This window comes from Lutjanus erythropterus, chromosome 12 (genome assembly GCF_056507025.1).
Source record: "Lutjanus erythropterus isolate fLutEry1 chromosome 12, fLutEry1.hap2, whole genome shotgun sequence".
NCBI lineage: Eukaryota > Metazoa > Chordata > Actinopteri > Lutjaniformes > Lutjanidae > Lutjanus > Lutjanus erythropterus.
In genome coordinates this window covers 18,357,164-18,382,821 of record NC_139328.1, presented here as the reverse complement: position 1 = coordinate 18,382,821, position 25,658 = coordinate 18,357,164, and the positions used below count along the sequence as shown (strand labels likewise).

Here is a 25,658-nt window from a genome sequence, read left to right as displayed (position 1 = left end):
TAATGAGTATATATCAGAAAGTGTGCTTTTTCACTTTTATTTGAATAGATCAGTTGAATCAGTGCTTCTGCTTTAACCAGTCTGTATTTCTACTTGCAGAACAGAATGTGTTTACTTTTGCCACCTCTGCCAGTCAGTCTATTGAAGAGTTTGCATTTTGTCAACTAAGGACTTAAATTTCACACCATAGTTCGATTTAATTTTGTGCTGCCGCTCACGTTGCAAGAGTAGCCGTCACTTTTGTAGAGTGGTGGGTAGCTCATTTTGAAATTGAACACTTTATGAAATCAGTTTTTAAACCCCCTCCGAAAAAAGGATTTGACAAGGGAGAACACTGATCCGCAGCAGTACAGAGCAGAGCAGCATGAAGCTTGATTTGATAACGCAATCTTGCACGCTGATTGGGTTTGGGAGGTAATAGAGCTCCAGACATTTGAGTTTCAAACAGCAGATGTTTTGCCGTAATACAGGAAGGGGGGGAGATCACACGATAGCGCTTGGTTCATGAAAAAATCAAGACGTAACAGACGACAAATGTCCATTTCACTTGAGCATCCTGCGGTCATGCTGAAGTCAAATCATATTTCAGATAGATCCGGGCAGACGTTGTCACCACTGAGGGAGGCAGTCAATTTTTTCATATTTGTGTAATTGCTAATCGGTATAACATTTCCAACTTGGATTTGGCTTCTAATCTCTGGGGACGGCACGCGTAGCCGGGAACAGTTTTTACCAGAGGGGACACTGTTCCTTTAAGAGGATTAGTGAACTGTCTATCAGTCATGTTGTGTTTAACTAATGTTTGCAATGGCCCCTCGTCAGGGCCAGAATACGCCTCCTCACTCCGTAGCATCAAAATAAATGTTTACATGCTTCTGCAGAAATAAAGGATTTGAGATGCTTTCCTTATCGTTCGTACCACTAAATCAGCTCTTCTCTCTGTTCCTGCCATAACCTTTGCCTTGAGCGAGCTCACACACACACATAGACACGCAGAGAAAGATGTAAAACACAGCCGTTTCAGGCATTGTAAGTAGCATATTGAGGAAACGGAGTTCCAGTGTAGTTTCTCCCCTGTAGCATCAGATTATCTGAGCTCAACCATGGCCTGAAATCAGTTAAGTGATTCTCTACAGTCCTAAAATAAGCACTAACTTTCTTTGATCACGGCATAGCAAGTGCTAATAGCTGTGCCTAAACGTGACACAACTCAGTGCTTTTTACGATTTAATGGCAAATGTAATCTATGGCACCTTCTAATTTGTTTGCTTTATAGCTTTATGGACACCAGGGAAATATAAAGAGTAAGAAGACAGACGCACACGGCAAAGGATGCTGGGTCAGGAGAAGTGTGTTACTTACAACCGCTCTTAAATCAGACATATAGGCATATAGAGCCAACTGACTGGCATTAGCGAGAGGGAGACAGTGATTGAAATGCTCCCCATACACCTTCCTTCATCTGCTCAAACAGCCTGGAGTTCTCCCCCTATCAGCCCACATGAAAAATAAATCTGAGTTTCAGGTCACAATCCAGTCGATTCCGAGTCAATCCACCATAATTGGTTGGCGTCACATGGCGGCAGAGCTGAAATCTATCGGGCAGCGAGGCTGGAGGAGGCCTAATTGGTGTCAGCTCAGGTTGCGCTGCTGCTGCAGGAATACAGGTCTGCCCCGCCGGCCCCTCTGGCAGACCACTTTTAGGAGCTTATACCGTTCTTCTCGTACAGCCTCTCCCTTCTCTGTCTCTCCTTGTCTTTCCATCTTCTGCTCGGGGAGAGAAGTCGAGGATTTCAGCAGTTTTTTGGAATTAAATACAGTGACGCCCCTTTCTGAAAAGGAGCATGGTGTGAGCTGTGGGTTTCCTCTCCTGAGTTTTTCTTTTAATCTGTGATCTGTAGGTTTAGGTGGCTGTTACCAGGGTTAGTAACCTGTTCGCTGGCTTAGCAACACCTTAGATTGGCTCAAGACCTTGCTATTGGAACAGGTTTTCTGGATATATGTATTCAAATATCCAGAAAATTACAGTGATATAAGGTAATTGCCCCCTCATTCACTAACATATTATCTGGTGTTGTCTGTGTTTCTCTGGAAGTTATAGCCACAGACGACCAAATGAAACATTTACTTAAAACTATAATATGTGGACTCATCTTCTTATTTAGTGTTTTTATTTTCTACACTGCAGGTTAATACTGGACACATAAAAACTATGAAATATAGAATTATGTTTGTGAGCATAAAATATGTTTTGTATTTTAGATTTTTAAAAAGCAAAATGATTCACACACTGGCCTCTGCACTGCAATCAATATTTAATAACATCGTTATTAAATCTTTGATTGAAAATGCCGAAGACAGTGTGTGAAAGTCTTTTTGCTTGTTATCGCTGGTCCGTGGTTCGTCTCCTACGCACCTGTCAATTTACAAGTGTGCAAACGGTTTTTACTCTTTGATATTTTAGATTCGTCAGAGAAGCCCACTTTTGCTTTGATGACAGTTTTGCAGACTGTTGATATAATATGAACCATTTCTTATAAAAAATAAAAAACACTGAATGAGAAGGGAACTTTTGACTGGTACTGTATGTTATATATTTTGTTGAGCTGTGTACTTACATTATAGGTTTCATACTAGCCATTGCTAGCAAGTTGCTAGTTGCTTTAATTTCTCGTAAAACACGTTATATCAAATATGTCAGAGAATGAGGAAGGAAGATTGTTTGTTAGAGATAAAACCACTCAAAGTAGTAATTAAAATTAGTTCCACCTTGACCATCTCTGACATTAAAGTACCAAATACATAATTATGCAACAGTAATAATGATATAATATTATAATACTGTAACCGCTACAGAGATCATTCTGCATAATGAGTACTTGTACTTTGTACTTTGATTCATTCATTCAGATACATTTTGTTGCTTATGCTTTTGTGTCTTTACTTTTGTATCTTCACACTGTAGTATTGCTACTTTTCCTTCAGGAAATTATCTCAAATCATTGGATAATCATCATCAGTACGAATAAAAGTAATTTGCAATTCTCTGGTTGGCATCAGATCAAATGAAACATCATCTATAAAGGATTTTTTTTTTTGTTCTTGCTATCAAGCTTTTGTTGTTCATCTGTTGTTTGTTGTTTTTTCATCGCTCAGTCATGTCACACTAAATCAAGAATATGACTAAATGACTCTGGTCTGTCAAAATGACTCATAATGTAAATTGTGAAGTCAGCATGAGGTGACAAGGTGTCAGCTGCTCAAAGGCACATTTAACATGACAGCAGTAATTACAGAAAAAAAAACAGAATCATTGCATTTTTAAATTGCCAACACTGAACTCTGGAGTCAGTTTTATATTTCAGTAGAGGTGAAATAGTATATTAGTGTGTATGACACCAAGAAATGGTGCGTCTTTGAATATTTTATAGGCATACAGCAAGTTACCACTGAAAAATGCTTTAAGTGAAAGCAGTAAAGTGGGCATTATTGTCGCTATCACTTACAAAGATGAACAAAACATTTTTATTAAATTGCAGATTTACTGTGAGCTAGTTTTTAGTTTCTTGCCGCAGTGAATATTCTGTGGAGGAGAAGCAGTGATTCAGATTTCCACATTACAAGAGTTCTTACCCTTGGAGCCTCATAGCCTTTGGCACTTGGTATTTTGCCTGAGGAAAGGAAGTCCTATTCACACTGTGTCTATCATTAAGTCATGGCACAGCCACATCATCATATCATAAGAAGCCACCCAGGGAGAGGCAGCTTTTGTGTTTATTTCACTATCTGCAGATTGATTTGGAATATAAAGTACCAATATGGGCAGGCTTTCAGTAAGTGTACATTGTTACAGCCAAGTGAAAACGAAGAAATTTATTGTGGCCATAATTTGCATTAAACGTAGCTGATTTCTAAAATAACTAGAATCACCACCTTGCAGTTGTATGCCTCCACCAACCAGTCAAGTGTCGGTGTACATCCAAAACTGAAGTTCTTACTGTACGTGTGGGATTCTGGCGAATAATTTCAGATGGGAACTACAGGGAACTTCTATTGAGGACTATTTTTTACAGACGACTGATAGAGAGCTGAACATTATGATGTCACAGTGAAGTGGACCTTTTGGATATAAAATTTCATCACCTTACCATTTTATCCTATTAGACATTTGTGTGAAATTTTGTCATTATAGGTGTAGGGATTCTTGAATCATGGACAAAAACATATTGTGAGGTCACAGCGATCTTGACCTCTGGCCTCCAAAATCTAATCAATTCAGCCTTGAATCCAAGTCGACATGTGTGCCAAATTTGAAGAAAGTACGTCCAGGTCTCGTGGAGATAAAACATATGCCTCCGGCTACTGCTGTCACTGTCAGATATATCCTAAAACCTAAAACATAGCTGTCCCCTGCAATGTGATCTTACCTGAAGTGTTTTAGCCAGCGACTCATGGTCTTTTTATCAGCCGTACAGAGAAAGAACAAGTAAGACCTGCTGTTCCCGGTATGAAAACACAAAGGCATTCTAGCTTCAGCGTTGGCTTTTGGAAAGAGAGAATCATGGCATCACTTTTATGGCAAACTGTGACTGTCTTCATTAGAAAAATTATCTTTTAAACTGACAAACATCGTATCTGTGATTCATGGCACAGTTTAAACGGGATCAAAAAATAATTTCTCTCTCACCATCGGCTACTGTTCTTATTTTTAAAAGTTAGGTCTTGTGGTGATCCACTGAAATGGATGTGACTTAGACTTAGATTATGTTATATGTAGTTAATAAATTTAAATCATTAGGTTTTCATCCAAATTATTGTTTGCTAATTAGTTTGACATAATTCTAGTTTTTCCAACAGGTTCCACACAAAAGACTATTGTTATTATTTCCTTTGTTCACCATTTTTTTAAACCTGAAGGTTACTGTAGTATGATTGACAGCAGCTATAGTTTTACATACTCATCCCATCATGGCTCACATCAGCTCTACAGTGTTTTGGCTGAGTCTCCTCATCCCTCATTTCTCTGCCGCTCTGCAGCTACTTAAGGGGCTCCCATGTACCATCTCCACCTGCCCTTTGACCTCTGCTCTCAATAGGCGACAGTAATTAAAGGCAGATTTCTCCTGCAGACTCTCGGCAGGATTAGATATTTCATCACCTCCCAACCCAGCACTAAATGGGAGAGCTCTGAGGAATTGGGACACACCCACCAAGAGCAAAGGGGGATTTTCTAATGACACTGCAAGCACCTTATGATAAACTGTAGGGTTAAAGAGCACATGCTGTACACACAAGGGGACACTTAATCATCTAGTACCAACCGCGGGGAACAATTGATCATCTCCAGGGCTGTTTGTACTGCAACTATACAGCTTAAGAGTACAGCCACTACAGTGCAGATGTTTTTCTACTTGTTGTTCTAATAATGTGGGCTGCTAAGGGAAAATGTTCAGGGTCATATCCTGCATTGTCATTTTTATATGGTATGATACAATTAAATGAATGATGAGATGAATGCTTCACAAGGATCGAACTGATCTGCAAAATAGTGTAATAAACTCATGAAGAAAGTAATGTGCATGATTTATTTATTATCTCTTTATTTATTCATATTTGTGTCTAATCAATCTAATCCGTGATCAGCACAGCCGGAAGCTGTAAACATTATTGATATCTTGTAAAGGTGAGGGATGGGCCACAAGATGACATTAAGTAAACAAACATTTATGCCTGGAATTAACATGTGATCTGTATCCAAATGAGGACAGACCTTATGTTGAAGGCAGGTATAACTGCATGTAGAATATGTTGGGATCAGAATGCAAATGAATCAGCCAGTCCACATCTGGAAATAGTCTGGTTGGCATTATGATCGTACCTGCCAGGTGTAAATGCAAACCAGACAGCATGACCACATGCTTAAGAAAAGTCAAGCCAATTTTATTTATATAGCGCCAAATCAAAACAGAAGTTATTTCTGGGCAGTTTTCATGAAGAGCAGAAGACAGAGACCCAGCAATTCCCAGAAAAGTCACCTAGCAAGTTGAAAGGGAATCCAGAAAGAATGCATCTGGACACACTGGACCACTACAAGCTCCAGCTGGTGTGTGACATACTGTGAGTTGGGCAGCACTTTGTTTTGGCTCATTAGTTTTGCAATATGATGGCTGGGTCACAAACTCTCTCACGTTACAACTAAACAGAAAACTGAATATGTTTTTGAAAACATTTGAGAGGGAAAAATAAGCATGCAGTGACAGATTATTCATTCAGATTTGGTCAGCACCGCCCAGTTTACAGTTTTGTGAGCCCGGTGCATTGCGCTGGACGGACTCATTTGAATAAAGTTGAAGTTGCACCGTGATTATGCAAATTCACATACGCTGATTTTGTCCATCAACTGGCAGAGCTATATCCGTCATGTGTTATGCACACGGATCTCTTGCTCTCTATAGGATCCATCGGCTTGACATGCACAGACACTGTCTATACCTTAATTCCACCTCTTCCATCTGTTTTAAGCAAAAGTAAAAGTTACATGTAGCAGTAAGTAATTCTTCATGTGCCATATAAATCTAGGGAACATGGGAATAATCCCCTGTTGATCAGCAGAATAATTTTGTTTATTGGTCACGTGACTGCTTGCAGGTGCATCCTTGTGCATGTGCACAGTACAAAGAATAAGGGTACCTGCTTCAAAAATTGCTTCATAGTGTCATTTATAATAAAAAAAAAAACCTTTAGCTTTAAATAAAAATCTGTTCAATGAGTAATTTATTTATTTATTTTATTTGTAAAGATATCATACAATTGTGAATTAAACGTGGTAAAATCAGAAATTATCTTTCCGAAACAAGAGAACCAGAGCATGTCACATCATAGTATTCATTCATTCATGCATTTTTTCATACATTCATTCATCAAGCAGTCGTCCGTAATAATAACTTGTTGTTTGCATGACTCTTTTGGAAATGGAACGCTAGTCCCCAATCATGGCTGGTTATTCTCCGTGGCAGCTGTAAACAGACTCTTTGTCACTCAGACTCAATAGATTTACCAGGTGGATGCGAGATGCATACTAACATGAACGTCTATAAGACAGTCAGTCTCCCCCTCAAGCTAAGTGGCCGGCTCAGAGACAATGTCATCTCTGTCAGAGGCACAGAGGGCTGCAGTTTTGATCGAGCTAAACACACGGCTCGGATGGAGAGGAAATGGAAAGAGCCGTTAACCTTTTCAGTTGTTGAATAATGAAAATGCAAATAACGTCAGGCCCTGTCCCGTGTCACCGCTCATTTATCTTGCATTGTATTTTTGCGTCTGTCCTGTTCGCTTAGATAAACAGGTGAATTTGTGGATTTATTTTTTGATCATCCAAGAAAAAATTGTTAGTTGTAAGTTGATAATGACCACAGCTTGCAAAAGAACAAGTAAAAGTCAGAGTAAGTGTCTCTAGTGTTTACTAATCTTTTAGAAGGGGTTAATGTTTATAACAGCTAAATCGGGCAGTATCTTAACTCAAAGTCCAGAGTGTGTATTGTCAGAGCAGTGAGCTTTTCAGAATAACATTGACCAACAATTAAGAATTACAAACAGTTAATAAACTTTGCGTGCGTCTTGTACTCCTGCAGTGTTCCGGCAGCCTGCCTGAGCTTCCTCGAGTCTGGGGAGGAGGGGGCAGGGGAAGCAACTTGCTTCAATCACTGACCATATATTAAGTAGGATTTCAACTTGTTAAATATACTGTCTATGGCTCCAACTTGCTATTCAGACTACAGTACTCTTACTCTTCTTATAACTGCTTGAGCCAGTGTATAGTACAACTTATGCTAATTCATTCTGGCTTAACGCTTGGAGCTTGTTTTCTAACTTGTATACACCAAAACAAAATCACAGAAATGTTTCCAAATGTTGCGCTTTTTCAGATATTTTCCAGAAAGTAAAAGTTCATTTCAGTTTCTACTGACTTTATGCTCAGAGATGTTGTGTTGAAGACGAAACTCTGCCAGGGAACTTGAATGTTTACACACATTCTTAGTCTAGTATTTATAATGTATCCTGAAGTGAGCACATACACATGATCATGCTCTATTTCATAGTCTTTGATTTAAAACTTTTAATTAACAAATCTGAAATGGCTGGATGAGAAATGCATTAAAAAATCTCTTCTATCTCACGTCTAAATAAAGAATAATTTCTTGAGACTTGGCGTACTCTGAGAATTTGGAGCTTTCAACATGCATGTCTGTGCCATTCATAAAGAGGCTCTTTTCTGTTTTGCCTGTTAACATTACAATGTGTAAAAAAAAAACCTGCCTGCATTGCCAACCGTGTTCTGCAAATGCCTGTTTGGCCCGTCAGAGTCTGTTCATTCTGTTTGTGTCCTGTGTTTGCAGTGCGTACCAGGTGGTGGTGGAGGAGGAACGTCCACGCAGAGCACGAGGCACAGCAGAAATCCTGCGCTGCTACCCAGTTCCCATTCACTTCCAGAACGCCACGCTTCTAAACTCCCAGTACTACTTCACTGCTCAGTTCCCCGCCGCAGGCATCCACTCGCCGCAGCCCTTCACTGTTGGGGACAACAAGACCTACAACGGCTACTGGAACGCCCCGCTGCTGCCTCAGAAAAGCTACAGCATCTACTATCAGGCTGTGAGCACAGCCAACGGGGTGGGTGTCTGTTTCTGAAGTTTGCTTCTGATTTTTGCAATTTCAGGGAAAGTTGCATGACAGCTACGTTGTGTTTGCAAATGAGACATTTTTGGAAAAAAATATGGCCACTACATCTACTCCACTCCATTTCAGAGGGAACTATTGTACTTAAGCTCTTTATTCTCTTTATTCTCATTTCTTTGGCAGTTGTTAACAGTCACCTGTCAGTTAAAGGGATACGACACACCTCGAGTTTGGGGAAGGAAAAGGAGTACCAGTGTAGTAGCAAAAAAATGTCCACCTAAAATAAATTAATAATAATCAGTTCAAGTGTACACTATATTTAGAATATTTTCACTGCTTTACTCTGCCACCAGACAGCCTTTTCACTTGGGAAACTGACTTATATGAGCCAAATATGGTTCTCTTGCACTTAACCAAACTCTACTGGCAAAATCAGTAATTTGATCTCACAGAATTATGGCCACTGCTGGTGTACGGCTGCATCAGTATTTTAGTTTGTTTGTTTTGTTGTGTGATTTCAGTCAGTCTAAACTAACCTTTTAAAACACTGTGGTTGCACATTGACACAAACAAATTGCAATATTGAGGCAAAGGTAGATCAGAAACTACTGTGTTCTGCAGGCTAAAATCACTGATTTTGCCAATGGAGTCTGGTTATCTAAGAAAGAGTGATATTTGGCTTACATAACAGGCTTAATAAGCACATATAAAAGGCTGCCTGACAGTTGAAACAGTGAAAATACTCTAAATATAGTGTATAATTAAACTGATATTGACTTTTTTTAGCTGGCTAAAATGAAATGAACTGACCTATCCCTTTAATCAATTTTTTTTCAAGCTGTGCAAACATTTAGTTTTCAGTAACAGTAATACAGCGATACAGTCCATAATAATATTATGATATCATAGTGAGTACTTTTTACTGTAGATGCATCTTGTTGAAAACACTTGATTATTTAAAAATGTTGGACTTGTAATGAAGTAATCTTTACATTGTGGTACGAGTACTTGTAATTAAGTAAAGGATCTTAGTACTTCACTTCCACCCCTGTTTATAAGAACAATAACAAAACTGAGAAGGAGAGGCAATATTTGTGAGTCTAACTTCCTCTAGATTACATGTTGTGTGTTGTGTGCCGGGTTGACATTTTTCTGTTTGACAGCATGTCTCACGGTGCTGTGCTAATAAGTATGTACAGACACTGTCTCAACTCAGCAACTAAACAATTAGATTAGCATGGCAGAGAGAATGTTGAATTTGTGTTCTTAATTTAATAAACCACAAGCACTTCATCACAAAAGTACATGCAACTTAAAACTGAATGTGAAAGTTGACTTTTTTAATGTTTGTAGGACTTTCTGTAACATACTGCCTCATCAAACCATGCCTGTCTTTTTTTTTTAAACCTTTTTAAATACGCATATCTACTTTAAAGTGTGGATGAAACAATACTAAATATTACGGTCGCTTTAATGAGGATGAAAGGCTGACTGATTGATTGACTAGGTGACTGAAAGGGACTGAAGTGGCTGAGTATAGAAGTCCCTGACTCCACACAGCAGCCGCTCACATAGGCGGACACATGCACGCAGCAGCAAAATTGCATTTGGCCTCTGCTGGATGTGTCAGTACTCTGGTGGTGGTGCACCAACAGCACTGTCTGCACTCTTAATAGGCGACAGCAGGGTCAAGCATGGAATGCAGAGCTGTATGCGCTGACGTGCTCTCTCCCTCCATTACTGTTGCCCCCGTTCTCCTGCCTTTTCCAATGGTGCTTTACACCAAATGCCAGACAAGCCTTTGATCAACGGCATTTAAGAGAGCCAGTCGTCCCCGTGGCAGTTAAGTGTGGGAGGCAGGCAACAACAACGAGGCTGCCGATCGTACAGGTCGAAGCCTCTGTCATCAAGTGGCACTTGGCGGGGCCCTCCCTCCACGGAGCCGCGGCAGACAGCTCAATGGCGACTTCAAGAGTCCTACTGATTGTGGTCCTGAATGAGAATCACCATAAACAGCCTCCTTGAGGAACACCAGCACGTCTTTAAAGGAGGCAATAGAAATCACACGTGCTGCAGGGCTGAATCCAATTAGCAAGTTTGCTCTTGAGAGTTAAGCATTGGCGGTCTGAAACTTTCCGGAGCAAATCAGTGAACGCTATGAATCCGCTGATGGTGCTCTTCCTTGAACAAACAAAATGAAAGACTCCCTCGTTGACACAGAATAAAGCTCTGTCTCGGTGACGGAGAAATTTCTGACATTATTTTTCCATTCAGTGTTTTGATTTACAATGGCCAAATGCACTCTCTTTCATTAAGCCGTCACTGTCAATGGATAGCACTGCAAGCTTTAATTAATGCCTAATGATGTTGGAGTGATTTGTTTGGGCCCCTTAAACAAAATTAGCACTTAGGAAAGGTGAGTGCCATCCATACCTAGAATTTTTTTGAGCTTCTATTCAAATAAAAATCTAATATAACTTCTTGCAATGTTGCCTTTCACAAAAGGACCATCTGACAGCTTAAAAGCTGCAGTAATGTGAATGCACACGCACCCAGGATCACATGAACATTAATGTTCATTTTTTTTCTCTCTCCTTCTCTCTTCTTTTTATTGTGCCTCTTGTGGCCTCTAAGCGCTGTCTCTCCCATGTGTGCTCAGTGCTCATCGGACAGCTTGGTCAGGTCAAACACAGGGACACAGCACTCATGTCTTTTGTGTTGCATTACTTATTGCTTCACTGTTCCTGTCTGTATCATTTTTCCTGTTCACCCAACCATTGTCAGCAGCAAAATGTATTGTAGCCACCTATAAAAAGGCCCACCTGAAAAAAAAATCATATGAATTCTAGAGTAAGCTGGAATATTTTCACAGGTTTACCTCGCCATCAGCTGGCCTTTTCTGCCAGTTAACTGCTATTAAGCTTTCTCCAAACCAACCAATCTCTATTGGCAAAATCACTAATTTTACCTGGAAGAACACTGGAGTTGCTGGTCTACTGCTGCTCAATTGGTTAGTTTGTTTTTGTTATTTTTTGACTTTGGTGAATCAAAAATAGCCTTTTAAAATGCCAAACTAATACAAACAAACTAAGAGATTGAGGCGGTGGCAGACCAGCAAGTCCAGTGTTCTACGAGGTAAAATGACTGATTTTGCCAGTGGAGTTTGGCTGATTTGGAGAGAGCGATATTTTGCTTATATAACGGCAGTTTCCCATCAGAAAAGGCTGTCTGATGGCAAGGTAAAGCTGTTAAAATATTCTAAATCTAAACATGCTGCTTAGCTTCTGTGTTGGTACTCCTCTATGCTTCTCCAAACCGGGGGTGTGCCGACCGCTGTCTACTGTGGGAAATGCATAGACTATGGATACGTGACTATTAACAGCTGTTAATTTTTTTTCCCTCCTCCTCTCTTCTCTTCATTTTGCCTCCCATGGCCTCTAAACGCTATCTCTCCCATGTGTGCTTACCGCTCACTGGACAGCTTGGCCGGGTCAAACACAGGGACACAGCACTCGTGTCTTTTGTGTTGCATTACTCATTGCCTCCCTGTTCCTGTCTGTGTCCTTTTTCCTGTTCACCAGACCATTGTTGACAACAAAACTTCTCTGCCAACAGTGAGAGCAGTGTTATTTTTTTTTCCCGATGTTGTTGAAGGCTGTTGTCAGAGCTGAAACTCCATTACATATTCAGAAAGGCTCCCTGACGTGTCATTTTGGAGCCCTGCATGCTGTGTTGGTGTCGCTTGTCACAGGGCTCTGCTTTCTCCACAGTGGCTGACCACCTTGAGCCGCAGGCTGCCGACAGATCGCTGTTGGCTGACAAATCAGCAGCTCAGCACCACTAATCTGTGCTGTAGGCCCTCTCGCCTAACTGCGTTTTGTGTCACAGTCATTGAGCTCAACAGATGATAGGGGACAGCGTGGAACTGGCCGAGCTGTTTTGTTGTAACCACGGGTTCTTAGATAGGTGTTGATGCCACTGTATATGTGTGGCTTTGTGTGTGTGTGCATGTGAATAATCTCTGATTTTCTTCTTTTTCTTCCTTCTTCTTTCTCTTTTCCTTCTTTTAATTTATCTCTTTGTGCAGGAGACCAAAATCGACTGTGTTCGAGTCGCCACCAAAGGTAGGAAGACTTCAGGTTGCATGAATGAGGATTGTTGCTCCTAACATCGGTTGCATGTGATTTCTGAGAACTAACAAAATTAACATGCTTTGAAATTAAAGTCACTGAACTCGATATCATGACACTTAAATTGTTAGCTTTAAAGTGGTCATATCATGTTTTTTGGGGGGTTTCTCTTTACTGTAGTGAGTTGTATAGCTTTTTTGTGCAGGCAAAAAGTCTGGGAAGTGACAAAGACGAAATTACTCACTTGTACAGAAAACACTCTTACTGAACTGCCTGAAATGCCTCATTGTATTTTTTATTTTAAGGCATTGTGTGCACATAGCGTTTTTTTTTTTCTGACAGAAAGCAACTGGCAGGGCGCTGCAGAGTGCTGGGTTGAAGTTTCTTTTCTGTGAAAAAAGAAAAATCCTGCACCTGGGTTTTGTTTCTATGAGAACAATATATATATTGTCAACAAAGTGTGGTAGGGATCTGTATCTGGGATCCCTGTTTGAAGGTGTGTGTACATACTTGCTCTTCTGGAGTTGAGCAACTGTAACACGCTGGCTGACCATATTTCATTTCCAATGAATTCGTAACAGTGAAAATCCCTTGATATTTAGTCAAAGCTTCTATTATGAAGCAGCAAACCAGGAAATGTTGGCTCTCATCAGCAGTAACTTAACACAACTTTTGTCAACTGAAAGCAAACAAACAGCAAAATAAATCAGATACCTGGAATTACAAACAATGATGCAGCAGAGAAACTAAATTTTAAACCACAGAGATTCAGTTAGAAGCTTCAAGAATACTGAGAGCTGGACACACAAGACCTTTGAAAACATCTTTATCTCTCGTTTCTTGCGCTGACATAAGTTGAGTCTTGGCTCTCTGGCGCGTATTAAAAACAAAAACAGAAAGGCAAACTCTCCTCCTTTTTCTTGGTTACCAAGGTGACAAGACCTCATCTAATATAAAATTGGTTGCCTGAAAAAAGAGCAACGGTGACAAAACCTGTGCCTTTCTGAAACGTTCAGAGATTTTCAACCCGACGGGCTCAGCGCGGCTGCGCAAAAAAAGGCAGGGCATTCTGAACAAAGATGCTGGACACAGCTCTTTTCCTCTAGATGGCCAGATGCTGCCACAGACGTCCCTCCACATTGGGAACAACTGAAAAAAATGCTGGCACTAAACGCTATGTGGACACAAGGGCCTTATTCAATAAAAAATGTACATATTATGTCAGGTACATAAATAAAGCACATAACACAAGACAGAGAGCTGATAATAACAAAATTTTCTTTTTCTGTCTATCTGTCATTATTTATTTATTTATTTATAATAAGTTTTCTATTTTGTTAATTAGTATTATAATTTGGAATGGGTTTGGGGCCTTTTCAGACCAGGGGTGAATAGAGGTGCTACAGCTATGGCCAGTATGAGAAACATAATGCATTTTTGAACATGAAGGAATGTAAACCTATTCAAGTAGAAACCCAAAATATAAGTGTAAGCTTGAAAATAAGCATAATATTGCCACTTGAAAGTGTTATCCTCTGTAAGTGTTTTAAAAAGGCAAAAATGTGCGATATGGTTCTCCACTTGCTCTTGGTCAATATATTGATCAAGAACATGTGTTTTTCCATGACTGGGAGGCAGCCTGTGTGCCCACTGAGATCTGTAGGTACTTAGCTATGCTGCCTGTACGTCCTGCTCCACACATTAAAGGTGATGAAGTCTAAGCACCATTGATCTGGGAGCAGAATTGATAAGGCCGGAGGGAGCCCCAGTCACACTCCGTTCTCGGCCGTGGGAGGTCCTGTCACATGCCCCAACAGTCTTGTATGTTGTGGAGTTTGCATGCAGCTCCACTATGGATTTTTTGTGGAGGTCCAGATATCTCCATCTACGTGGCTCAATAGGCTGAAATAAAACAGCTCGTATTAGAAGCAGGAGGATCATATGAGGAATTTATTACCTGAAATGATGCATTTAAATGCTCTACATTAGGCTCACAAAAGAATGAACGTGTCATAGGATTGCTGTTTTTAATATGAAAATAGGGGGAAAAAAGTGTTGCAGACTACATTTCTTTTATTTTGATTATGTTACATCCACTCAGGCCTTCTTCAAATAGTAACAGTGAAAAAAGGCACTGGTATGTTAAAAAGGGCATAGTCTGCCCACACAGCTGATCGTGGTTAGACCAAAGACATATGAAACATAGACGGCGCATTGAACAATTAAGTCCATCGCTGCGATAGGTCAACGTTCACGCCAATGTGGTACGGTCAAGTCTAAGTACATGTAAATGAGGCGGCTGCTGTTTTTGTGGATAAAAAAAGCACTATAACATTTATTTCTCAACTGAATTTCATGTCTTATACTCAAGGGGAGTGGGGATTTTTTTTTCTAGCTTTCTCTGTATAGATCAAAAGCGGATTGAGAAATGCTAAGATTTTAGTGCTTTTTATCTGGAAAAAAAAACCACAGCTCCCCCATTTACTCTGGACTGGACCAAGATGGCGGTGACATTGACATACGATCCAAAGGTCAGTGTGTGCAGTGACTGTCCAGTGTTGACAACCACAGGAGTGTTAGCCCTAATTTAACATAGCAACCTTAAGCTCTCATGCTCATTTATCCAATAACATCAATAAATAGGTTTTAATAAGTTATACCTATGAATTATTTGTTTAATTACAAATAAAACATATTTCATAAATCACGTAAAAAACCTTCCCAGCAGATGCCCGGATATTGATCATGATCTGCACATCTGGAAGACATCTCATCTTTGCTGGGATATGTCTGTGGCTTAGATGTTCCATGCTCAATGGTCATGTTCCACCATTAGGGTGAGAAAAGACAGCTAATCCTATTACTTCAAACAAAATCACAAGAACCTCTCAAGCACAGACAGAGATTTAAGTTTTACCTTCTTTTTTTTGTTTAAGTACATTCAAAAAATGATATAGAGGTTGAAACACTTCACGTTATAATCTATATTTAATCCACGAGAGGTGAGGTGATGAGGTGTAAAGTTGTCAAAAATGTCAATACTTTTTGACTAAACTAAGTGCTCGTTCAAGACCTCAGTTAAGCTCAATTCAGTTTTTGTTGTCCTGCCTTGCAGCGAAACCAGACAGGGCATTTTTCTGCACCAGAAGTGTGCTGGTAAAGTTGGGGAAAAATTGCTGTGGTAGTGAAAGAGATATTGAGAACTGTTTTTTTTTTTTTTTTTTTATGTATCAAAGGTTTAAAATTCTTGTATCGTGACAACTCTGGTTGCCTGTATAATATACCTGTGATTTTGTTTTCACCATGCTGATCTTACATGATCAAAATAAAAGAAATGCATATTGGAGCCGGAGCATGCAACACTTTAATCCTACTTTTAAGTCTGCTCCCAGTGATCAGCACCACACCACAACTCCTGGAGTGTGTTACTCCTCTGTATGATATGCTGTTGCTCACTTGGCACAACAAACTGTGAGATGCTCTCTAATACTGTATTGAGTGTGTTTCTCTGCCTCAGTGTTGCATGATGATGGAACTGTTGGTGTGGCTGTTTTCTGCTTCAGTGTGACCTCTCCCTCTCTGTCTCTCTCTCTCTCTGTCTCTCTCTCTCTCCCTCTCTCTATCTCTCTCTCTCCCTCTCTCTATCTCTCTATCTGTCTCTCTCTCTTTCTCAACTGCATGCCACCCCGGATCCACTGACTCTACTCAGCCGCCATACTCGTGACTCAGCTCACAACCCCCTACATCCGCATTGCCCCAGCGGCCGGTGACAACCAACTAACAGGTCAGACCCGTAGCTTTCTGCACATTCTCCGTCCACCTGAGTTATTCTGTCCACGGTTTGGTTTTACCTTCTACCAGAGATGCTCACAAGTCTCAAGTCTTTGCTGTGTAAATCCAAGTCAATTTTCAAGTCGTTTATAGATGTAATGATATGAAATATCATCACTCCATTATTAACATACAAGATCAGCAATAATTAGCTGGTTAGTATAGAGATGGTGGCTGAATATGCATATAGTCTAATTTTTATTCAAGGTAACAGGAAAATATTGCTGACATTGTTACGCATGCAATGAGAACTGTAACCTATTTTTCAGTAACAGAGTAAAACTATACTGGGTCTCCCATTAATGACAGCTTATATTCCACTGTAAATTAACACATCCATCTTGCCTCTGAAACGCAGTGTAAAGGTAATTTAACAAGCCTGTAATGTTATGTGGTCAACAAAATACCTGTAAAACTGCCTGTAGATGGCAAGAATAATTCATTTCTCTCTGTTTACCATTAACCAGCAGATGGTGGCAGCAGAATGTGAATGATTAAGTTATATATAAATATTCAGCAAACGACAGTTTAATCAAGTTAACCTCCCTTTGCTACAAAGCTAGTAACTAGCTAATGTTAGATAGCTGCTGCTGAGCTAAACATGTCTGCTTTATGTCCATAGGTGCTTACATTAACTTTCACATTACCCAAAGACTCGGCTAAAGTTTGATATGGTGGATCCTTTAATTAGATACCATAGTTGCATTTAGGGATTCTTCTGTTTGGGCCATGTGTGAAGTTATTTTAGCTAAAGGTTGTGACAAATGGCACAGCAGCTGCAGGTGTGCTCGCCATGTGTCGTTGCTGCAGATCCTCAAGGTTATGCATCATAACGAAAGAGACTGACATGCAGTTCATTACTTTCATTAATGTTAATATGCCAAAAAAAAAAAAATTTAATGAGTCTCAAATCTTGAGTCTGAGTCGAGCCTAAAGTCTTTCACTGCATGTGTGACTTAAGTGGAACTTAAGTGGCAGACTCAAGTCCCCGTCTCTGCCCACTACGTGTTTAATGCGGCAGCCATACTGATGATTCCCTCAACAGGAAAACAAACAAGTGAAATAGTGCATGTGTGTGTGGTTTTGTTTATTGTTCTGTTATTTGCATAGAATCAGTGTGATTAAATCAAAGACTCATAGACATCGTCTTCCACCTTCATCTTCTCAGCATTACTGGACATGAAAGACCTGTTTGAGGTGCGATTGTCATTTGATGTGTCAGTATTGGAGATTTTTGGCGGGAGTTAATCCCCTTTCATGAATATTTCTCATTATTTCTAGGAGATTAAGTGTCGGTTGCTGTCGTTGTGACAACTGTAAACACACAGAAAGGATGCTGAAGTGCTCAACGTGGAGATGTGGCGAATTTCCAAGAGTCTAGCACATTTAACTATTAAAATTCTGCTCAGTTTCTACTTGTTCTTGTGTGAATCTTAAAGGGATAGTTCAGATTATTTTATGTGGGGTTGTATAAGATACTTATTGAGAGTCAGTGTATTACTTACAGCCAGCCGCAAATAAAAATATTTTTACTTTGCCATCAGAGAGCTTTTTCTGAAAGGAAACCATGGGTATATGAGTTCTATCACTCTCTCCATACCAAGCTCCACAGGCAAAATCAGTAATTCTACCTTGCAGAAGACAGGAGTTGCTGGTCTATCACTGCCTTGATTTGTTAGCATGTTTTTTATTGTGTGACTACAGTGAAACCAAAGTATTCTTTTAAAACACCAATGTAACATAATAATACAAAATAAACAAACAGATCAAGACAGTAGTAGACCAGGAACTGACATGTTCTGCAAGGTAAAATTACAGGTTTTGCCTATGGAGTTTGGTTGGCATGGAGACGGTACTATTTGACTTATATAACGGCTGTTTCCTGTTGGAAAAAACTGTTTGACAGCAAAGTAAAGGGGTGAAAATATTCTAAATGTAGCCAAGCTTTAAATTAATTTTAAATTGATTGATAAATTGATTTTTTTTTAGATGATGATTTTTGAAGTGGCTAAAATAGGTTTTGCTGTTTAACCTGCAGCCACAGCAATAGATTGGTGCTCCTCCTTCTCTGTAGGTAATACACTGACTATCATTAAGTGCCCCATGCAACCCCACATCAAATAATACGAACTATCCCTTTAACTATTAAAATTCTGCTCATTTTCTACTTGTTGTGTGAATCTTCAATTCTCTCAGGCTAGAATGGAAGAATTATGACTTGTGGCAGCAAACATACAGCACTCACAGCTCAAATGGGGATTTGACAGTGACGGGATTCTTGTAAGATTAGCCTGTAACAGTATATTGGAACAAAATCAGCTCCATCAGTCCAGACGTGATTGTGAATATGTCACCTGTGTTGAAATCCTCCACAGCTCTGCTTAAAAAAAACAAACTTATATCTAAATAAAGGCCCGGCTGTTGAAAGAACAATATGTCACAAACCAGCTCGGGATAGATATTTACCTTTCTGATAGGGAGAGAAAATGGTAACACGGAGGAGAGAAGGAACCCCGCTTTAACAGATTTGTCTGACATAACAATTTATCATTCTAAATTTACCCCTGGTGACAAGGAATAATGGTGTTGTTCAGGTGGACAGTTGTCATTCCAGCAGCGTTGCTTTCCTCTGAGTGCTTCTTATCACTTCCCAGGGAGCAGATGCTGTTAAAACAACACGCTTTTTCCCCGTCTTCCTCTCTTTGTGTCTCTCGTCGTTGGCTATCTCCTCCCGAGCTGATATTTAATGTTTTGGTTATTTCAGGCTTTTTTATCTTCTCGGGTATTATCTTTCCCACCGTGCATCCTACATTTTTCAACAGCCCAGCAACCATTTGCCCCAAACATGATTAACCAAGGGTAAAGATGGTGCGGACTTATCTCTCCCAGTGCAGCTTCATCCACAGAGCACTCATGTCCACTAAGGACGGAGCTGAAGGTGGACAAAAGGGAGTCACTTACTTTCAAAATAAACATTGCTCTGAGCCAATTAATGTGTATTGATATTTATGGTCCAGAGAATGCCACAGAATATCAGCGTATTGATTAATCAACCTCAGTCCTCGACTCAGTCAAATCAATGAGAGGAAATAGTGAAAGTATGGATGTGTGCTCCGCTGTTTGCTTCAAATAGAACAAAAGAAAAGAGTCGTTACATTTGATTCACTGACTCTGATTAATTATGCTTTCCTAGTTTGATCTTTATGAATTATGATGTTTTTCAGGAGCAGCCACTCACAAACCTGATGCCGTTGAGCCGGAGAAACAAACTGACCACACGGTGAAGATCGCCGGGGTCATCGCTGGCATCCTCCTCTTCGTCATCATTTTCTTAGGAGTCGTACTCCTCATGAAGAAAAGGTAAGCTCTTCTGCTTATTTTCTGAGATACTTCTTCAGATTTGTGTTAGAGGTTCAAGTTAACTTTTCTGAATGCTCACAAATAAGAAGTTTCTGTTTTATCATTTTGTATATTTCTCCCTCAAACGGTAGTATTGTCAGCGGCGTAGTAAATAATTAATTTGATTATGTTGATACGCCCCATTAGGGCTGTTTACAACCATGAGATACAGTGTGCCATGAAAAATTAATCCGTTTCCACGGCACCCTCAAACAAATGCGCAGCGCTTCAATGACATTGGAATGGGAATAGGAAAAATGTTTTTGAGGCTTGTGGTATATGGAGAGGCGGGGAAGAGATAAGAAAGAAAATATGATGAAAGGCTCAAAAGTAAAGAGGATGGCCGCATAGCTGAAGGCTAAGTTTACATTAGCCCCGGACCCCATACTGGAGGGAGGTCCTCTGTACATATCCCAGCAATCAGGGCAGCTAAAACTCAGCAAATATCAACCCCCTTTTGTCCACAGCAAAGATGGAAATAACACAATGTCAGTTTCTGCAGAGATTTCTTTGGTGGACACAAGTTGGTTTCATTAAAAAGGGATATTTCAGGTTATTTGTATTATTCTATATTATCATTTATTTATAGTCAGAGTATTTGAAGTGGGGTTGTGGTAGTTACTTATTAATAGTCAGTTTATTACTTAGAGTAGATGGCGGTCGTCATGCCCCCAGGTGGAGAGCCAGCACAGAAGCTAAGCATTGTTCTGCTGTGAACAGGATCAGCAAAAAAAACAATTTTAGGTAGAAAATCATGATCTAAAAATAGCAGTTAAGTGTATGCTATATCTAGAATATTTTCACTGCTTTGCATGTCTTTTTCAGACAGCCTTTTCTGACAGGAATTGGCTGTTATATAAGTCAAATACCATTCTTTCTCGCTCAACCAAACTCCACTGGCAAACAACACAGGAGTAGCTGGTCTACCATTGCCTCCGGTTAGTTTGTTTGTGTTATTGTGTGACTACAGTGTTTTAAAGGGTTAGTTTGGATTAAAGGAAATCACAGAATAACAACAAACAAACTAATAAATCGAGGCAGTGGTACACGAGCAACTCCTATGTTCTGCGAGGTAAAATGACTGATTCATGGAGTCTAGTTGAGTGAGAGAGACAGCGATATTTAACTTGTGGTTTCCCATTGGAGAAGGCTGTCTGACAGCAATGTAAAGCATTTAAACAAATATTCTTGTATGGGCCTTCTTTTGGAGTGGCTGATATATATTTTGTTGCTGACCCTGTCAACAACATTACATTGCTTAGCTTCCATGCTGGCACTCCTCACTGCTTCTCCAAATTGGAGGCATGTCAACCACCATCAACCGTAATTAATACAATGACTATGGATAAATACTTCAAACAACCCCACTTAAAGTAACCTGGACTATCCCTTTAATACCTGGGTTATAAAGCGTGAGGCCCAAAAAGTTCATTTCCCAGTAAAACTTCATATATATATTAGCTCTGCTTTATTCTCCCCTTGAATATAAGATTAGCTTGTCTTGATTAAAGAGTAAAGGTCAGTGCAGTAGAGTGGGAAGGTATAGTCATATACTAATTTAATCAGTATGTTCTACTTTTATTTTTGACAGTAATCTAAGATTCTTCATTTCCTACAGCATGCCCTTTCTGTGTAGCACAGCGATCAGTGGGTGGGTGTAAAAATCAGCACACTGTAATGGAATTGTTTTCAATTAGCCTTAATCAAACCAGAGATGGAGATGACTTCATTGGATGAATTTTGTGTAATTTGCTGTTACCAACAGGGAATCGGAGTTGTGTTTATACATTCGAACCACTCATTAAATCTCAACCTTGGGGGTCAGATATGGTAATTTTTTATAGGTGTGTATAATTATATGTGTTGATCAAAAAAGGGGGGGGGTTAGTGGCAGAATGGTTGCCTCTGATTTGCCATCACTTGCTGTAGAGCAGCTCAATATTGATTTAATTAGAGAGTTTGTACGTTACTGTACCGAGGCCCCCCTCCCCCTCTTCTCGCAAAGCATGACATGACTCCAAGCGATCACCTTTGCCCTCATGATCACTAGTTTACCTCCACGTATGCCACCATATCTGATTTTGTTCATTTCTACTCTTTTTTCAAACATTAATATATTTTTACTTTTTCTTTCCTTTTCATTCCATCCCCTCCCCTCCTCCACTGCTTAAATCCTACCACCACCCCAATCGGCAGAAGAACCTATCACTCCTACACTTACTACCTGTAAGTAACCACTTTGTGTAATGTTAGTGCCATGCTTCTCACCCACACGCTGTTTTCCCATGCATGCAAAGAGCCATGTCATCCTCCTCCTGCCCAGAGCTATTACAGAGGCCCAACTGTAATCTCTGCTGGAGGAACGGAGGACGCCACTCCAATGCATCTCCACATGATGAGCACATCATACTGTATGTCACATTGGCACGACTTCTGACAAAAGCACGCAAACGCAGCAACACCCCCACGGAATAAAGCTGCCACTGAAATGTTATTGCAGACATGATTTCTGCTTGACTTTTTAAGGAGTTTGTTTATCATATGATGAACTAAACTGCCTTAATGATTGTACGGCTGCCAAACTCATCTTGAGAAAGAAAAAAAAAATCAATGCAGGAGCTACTGCATTTTTACTGAGTGTGAATTTTTCATTTGCCTCCAATGATTTCATCTCTGGTGACTTGTCAAAGCTAGATTTTTTGAAGTGCCTATCACAGTGCATCTACGCTTTAGCTGTGTCCTGAACTTCAATGAGCAAGTCCAAATATTTCACATTTTGTACACTTATGTATACACTCTTAGAAATAAGGGTTCCAAAAAGGTTCCTCCTACAAGGCTAAGGTTCCACCCAGAACCATTTGCTTCTTCAAGGTTGTTGAAGGCGTGTGAGCTAAATTATCTAAATTATCACCCCCAAACATTCAAATGTTTACCCATGTTGGTACTTTTAAATGTAGATGTATCTGATGCCACCTAATTGGTTCATTTTACATGTGTTCTTTTGTTTTTGATTCATCTCTACAATAGAATTGGGTTCTTTGTAGAACCCTCAGACGACAGGAGGATTGTAGATGAAACCCATATAAAAAATCTATTTTTAGATCCCCCTGGTGGGTTGTAGATTAAACCTTTGGAATATACATATATATATATTTTTGAGAGAAGCCTCCTGGTTGGGTTCTAGAGTAAACCTTTTGGATTATTAAAGGGGTGCCAGTAGAACCCCATGGGTGGGTCCTAGATGAAACCCTTGGAATATAAAAGGGATAATCATCAAACCTCCAGGATGGGTTCTTGTTAGCACCCTTATAAGGTGGAAAGGTTCTGGATAGAACCCCCGCAAAGGGTTTTGGGTAGAACCACTAAACCATAGGAGTGTTCTCTGTAGAACGTTCCATAGGGGGTTCTGGGTGGAACCTTTCACAGATGTTTCTATGTATAACCCTTCATGTTGGGTTCTTGGGAGAATGCCCTGAAAGGACTCCAGGTGAGACCATTATGAAGGGTTCTTCGTATGGGGACAAGCCAAATAACCCTATATGGTTCTAGTTAGCACTTTTATTTCTAAGAGTGTACAGCTAGAAAATGCAGCCAGTAACTGTGTAACTGCTGCAGGATTGAATATATTTATAAATATTACACTGAAAATTTAAGCATGAGCTAACATGTTGACGCTATGAATTCGGCTCCATATGCATGTGATAATTTAAAGTCTTTTTTCTGCCCCCTACTCCATCCTCTCACTCTGTCATCAAACCATCTCAGCTCTCACGCTTTTTCCCTTTTGTTCAAGCATGTTTTTTTGGGTTACTGCACGTCCATCCCATCAATTCTATGGTGATGGTGGAGTTGTGTCTTTAGCTGACAAGACGTTTGCATCGCTACCGAGCTACAAGCTGATGTGATCACACAATAACCGCCTTTCTATTTAGATGTCTCCAACATCATAAAACAATAGCTGCGGCGCTGCTTTATTCGCTCTGAATATAACAGATGATTCCAAATCACACCTCTGAATGGTAAAGAAGCTTATTCTGCAGCTCTGCCTTCCCCGCTGTAGCTCACAGGCTCCCCTCGTACGGTCTTTGTGATGGATGCCGACTAATCTGTCTTGAGATGACTGTGATCAGAGGACAGAATGGAGGCTGCCTCACATCAAAGAAACATCTCCGAATACACCTGGAGATAATACTACTCTGCGTGTCACTCATATTAGATCACAGCTGTCTTGAATGGAAAGCCCCGATGACTCGGAGGAGTGGTGTCATCAAAGCTGAGCACGCACGTTGATCGAGCTAAACAGGAGGAGATGAGGTTGTCAGTGAAACAATGAAATGATCAGTTTTGTGTTTTTTGTTATTTTAAGTGTTACATGCAAATTGTGTTTTTCTTGGATTGTTGCCAGCGTGCTTACAGAGGAGACCGTGGTGTCTAAAATGTATTATTTTCCCCAAGAAGTTGGGGATGTAATGGCTAATTTTCAATCGATGGAGTTTAAAAATAATTCTTGCATTTGGAGGACATTGCTGCTTGAAGAAGGGTTTGTTTGGAGGCGTCTTTGCTTTGATTGACAGGTTTTAGGTTAGCCAAATTCTATATTCTGGCTCCAAAAACACTTGTTTGAGCAGTCAAGCCAAACAGCTAGCCCTGACCCTTCAAAAATATCATGTATTTGTGACGTGAACACCACCACGTCCGTGTTTTTCTTCAGTCTCATGTGTCAAAATGAATTGGGGGTTTACAGTTAAGATTTTAAAAAAAAAAGGGAAAGAGTGGGCTGCGAATGCTGTGACTCCTCTCCAAAGCTGACAAGATAACAACATAGTGTACAGTCAGATAAGATGAAGGATTAATGATCCCCATTGGAAAATGTGCCATGACAGCAGCAAATACTAATAGATAGTAAAACAGGCTAAAGTCTTTATTTAAATCACAGGCATCTCTGTAACAAGTGATTGCAGTGTAAATGAAAAATCTGAACTGCAACAGCAACATTTTTACATCCAAGATGCTTATTTAAACAATTTATTTCTGAATGTCTAGAAGGTGTAAAACATTAGTTCAAAGGCTACACAACAAACTCAACAATGATTTGACTGACTCTCATTTACCCGTTTCCTCTACTGCTCTATTGCTGTTTTTTATAGATGTTTGCATATTGGAGACGCTACATTAAGAGCACAGCTTTGCAAGCTGCCAGTTTCTTCACACTGGAAGAAATTTAACCAGTACAAAGCTACCACAGGGAGATATCTAGTTTGTTTAACTGAAGATACTCAGAAAAAGTAGTTCAAATTAATCTGTAAATTAAAAAAAAAAGACAAAAAGATTGACAATGTACATGTGAGACAAAATATACTTTTTAAAAAGTCAGCAGCCAGCATAAACTCCCAAAATGAATGTCTCATTACTCATTATTTGTGGGATTGTGAAAGGAATTTCACCTTTGTGTAGCAGCAGAGAATCAGAGGTAAAATAAAAATCTTTCCTTCATGTATATGGCCCAAAGTTATTTGTAGTTTCAGCAGTTAACTGCACAGAAATAGATGAAAGGTAATGTAGATACCTGTATTAATTATAACCATGATATTTAAATAATGAAACAATTAAATCAATCAGCTA

At 39.8% G+C, this 25,658-nt stretch overlaps 1 protein-coding gene across 9 annotated transcripts in view; it reads left to right on the top strand.

Annotated features, from left to right (window-relative positions):
• Window positions 1-25,658, top strand: part of LOC146317867 (receptor-type tyrosine-protein phosphatase mu) — a 237,728-nt gene that overhangs the window by 142,055 nt on the left and 70,015 nt on the right. For 5 of the 9 annotated variants that reach the window (XM_084733216.1, XM_084733218.1, XM_084733220.1 and 2 more), the window contains exons 12-16: window positions 8,397-8,670; window positions 12,764-12,800; window positions 16,516-16,590; window positions 19,862-19,997; window positions 22,233-22,262. In XM_084733216.1, coding sequence (XP_084589342.1) covers window positions 8,397-8,670; window positions 12,764-12,800; window positions 16,516-16,590; window positions 19,862-19,997; window positions 22,233-22,262 — 552 coding nt within the window. The remainder of the gene's footprint in view (window positions 1-8,396; window positions 8,671-12,763; window positions 12,801-16,515; window positions 16,591-19,861; window positions 19,998-22,232; window positions 22,263-25,658) is intronic. The other 4 variants (XM_084733223.1, XM_084733219.1, XM_084733221.1 and 1 more) reach the window with 3 other exon arrangements.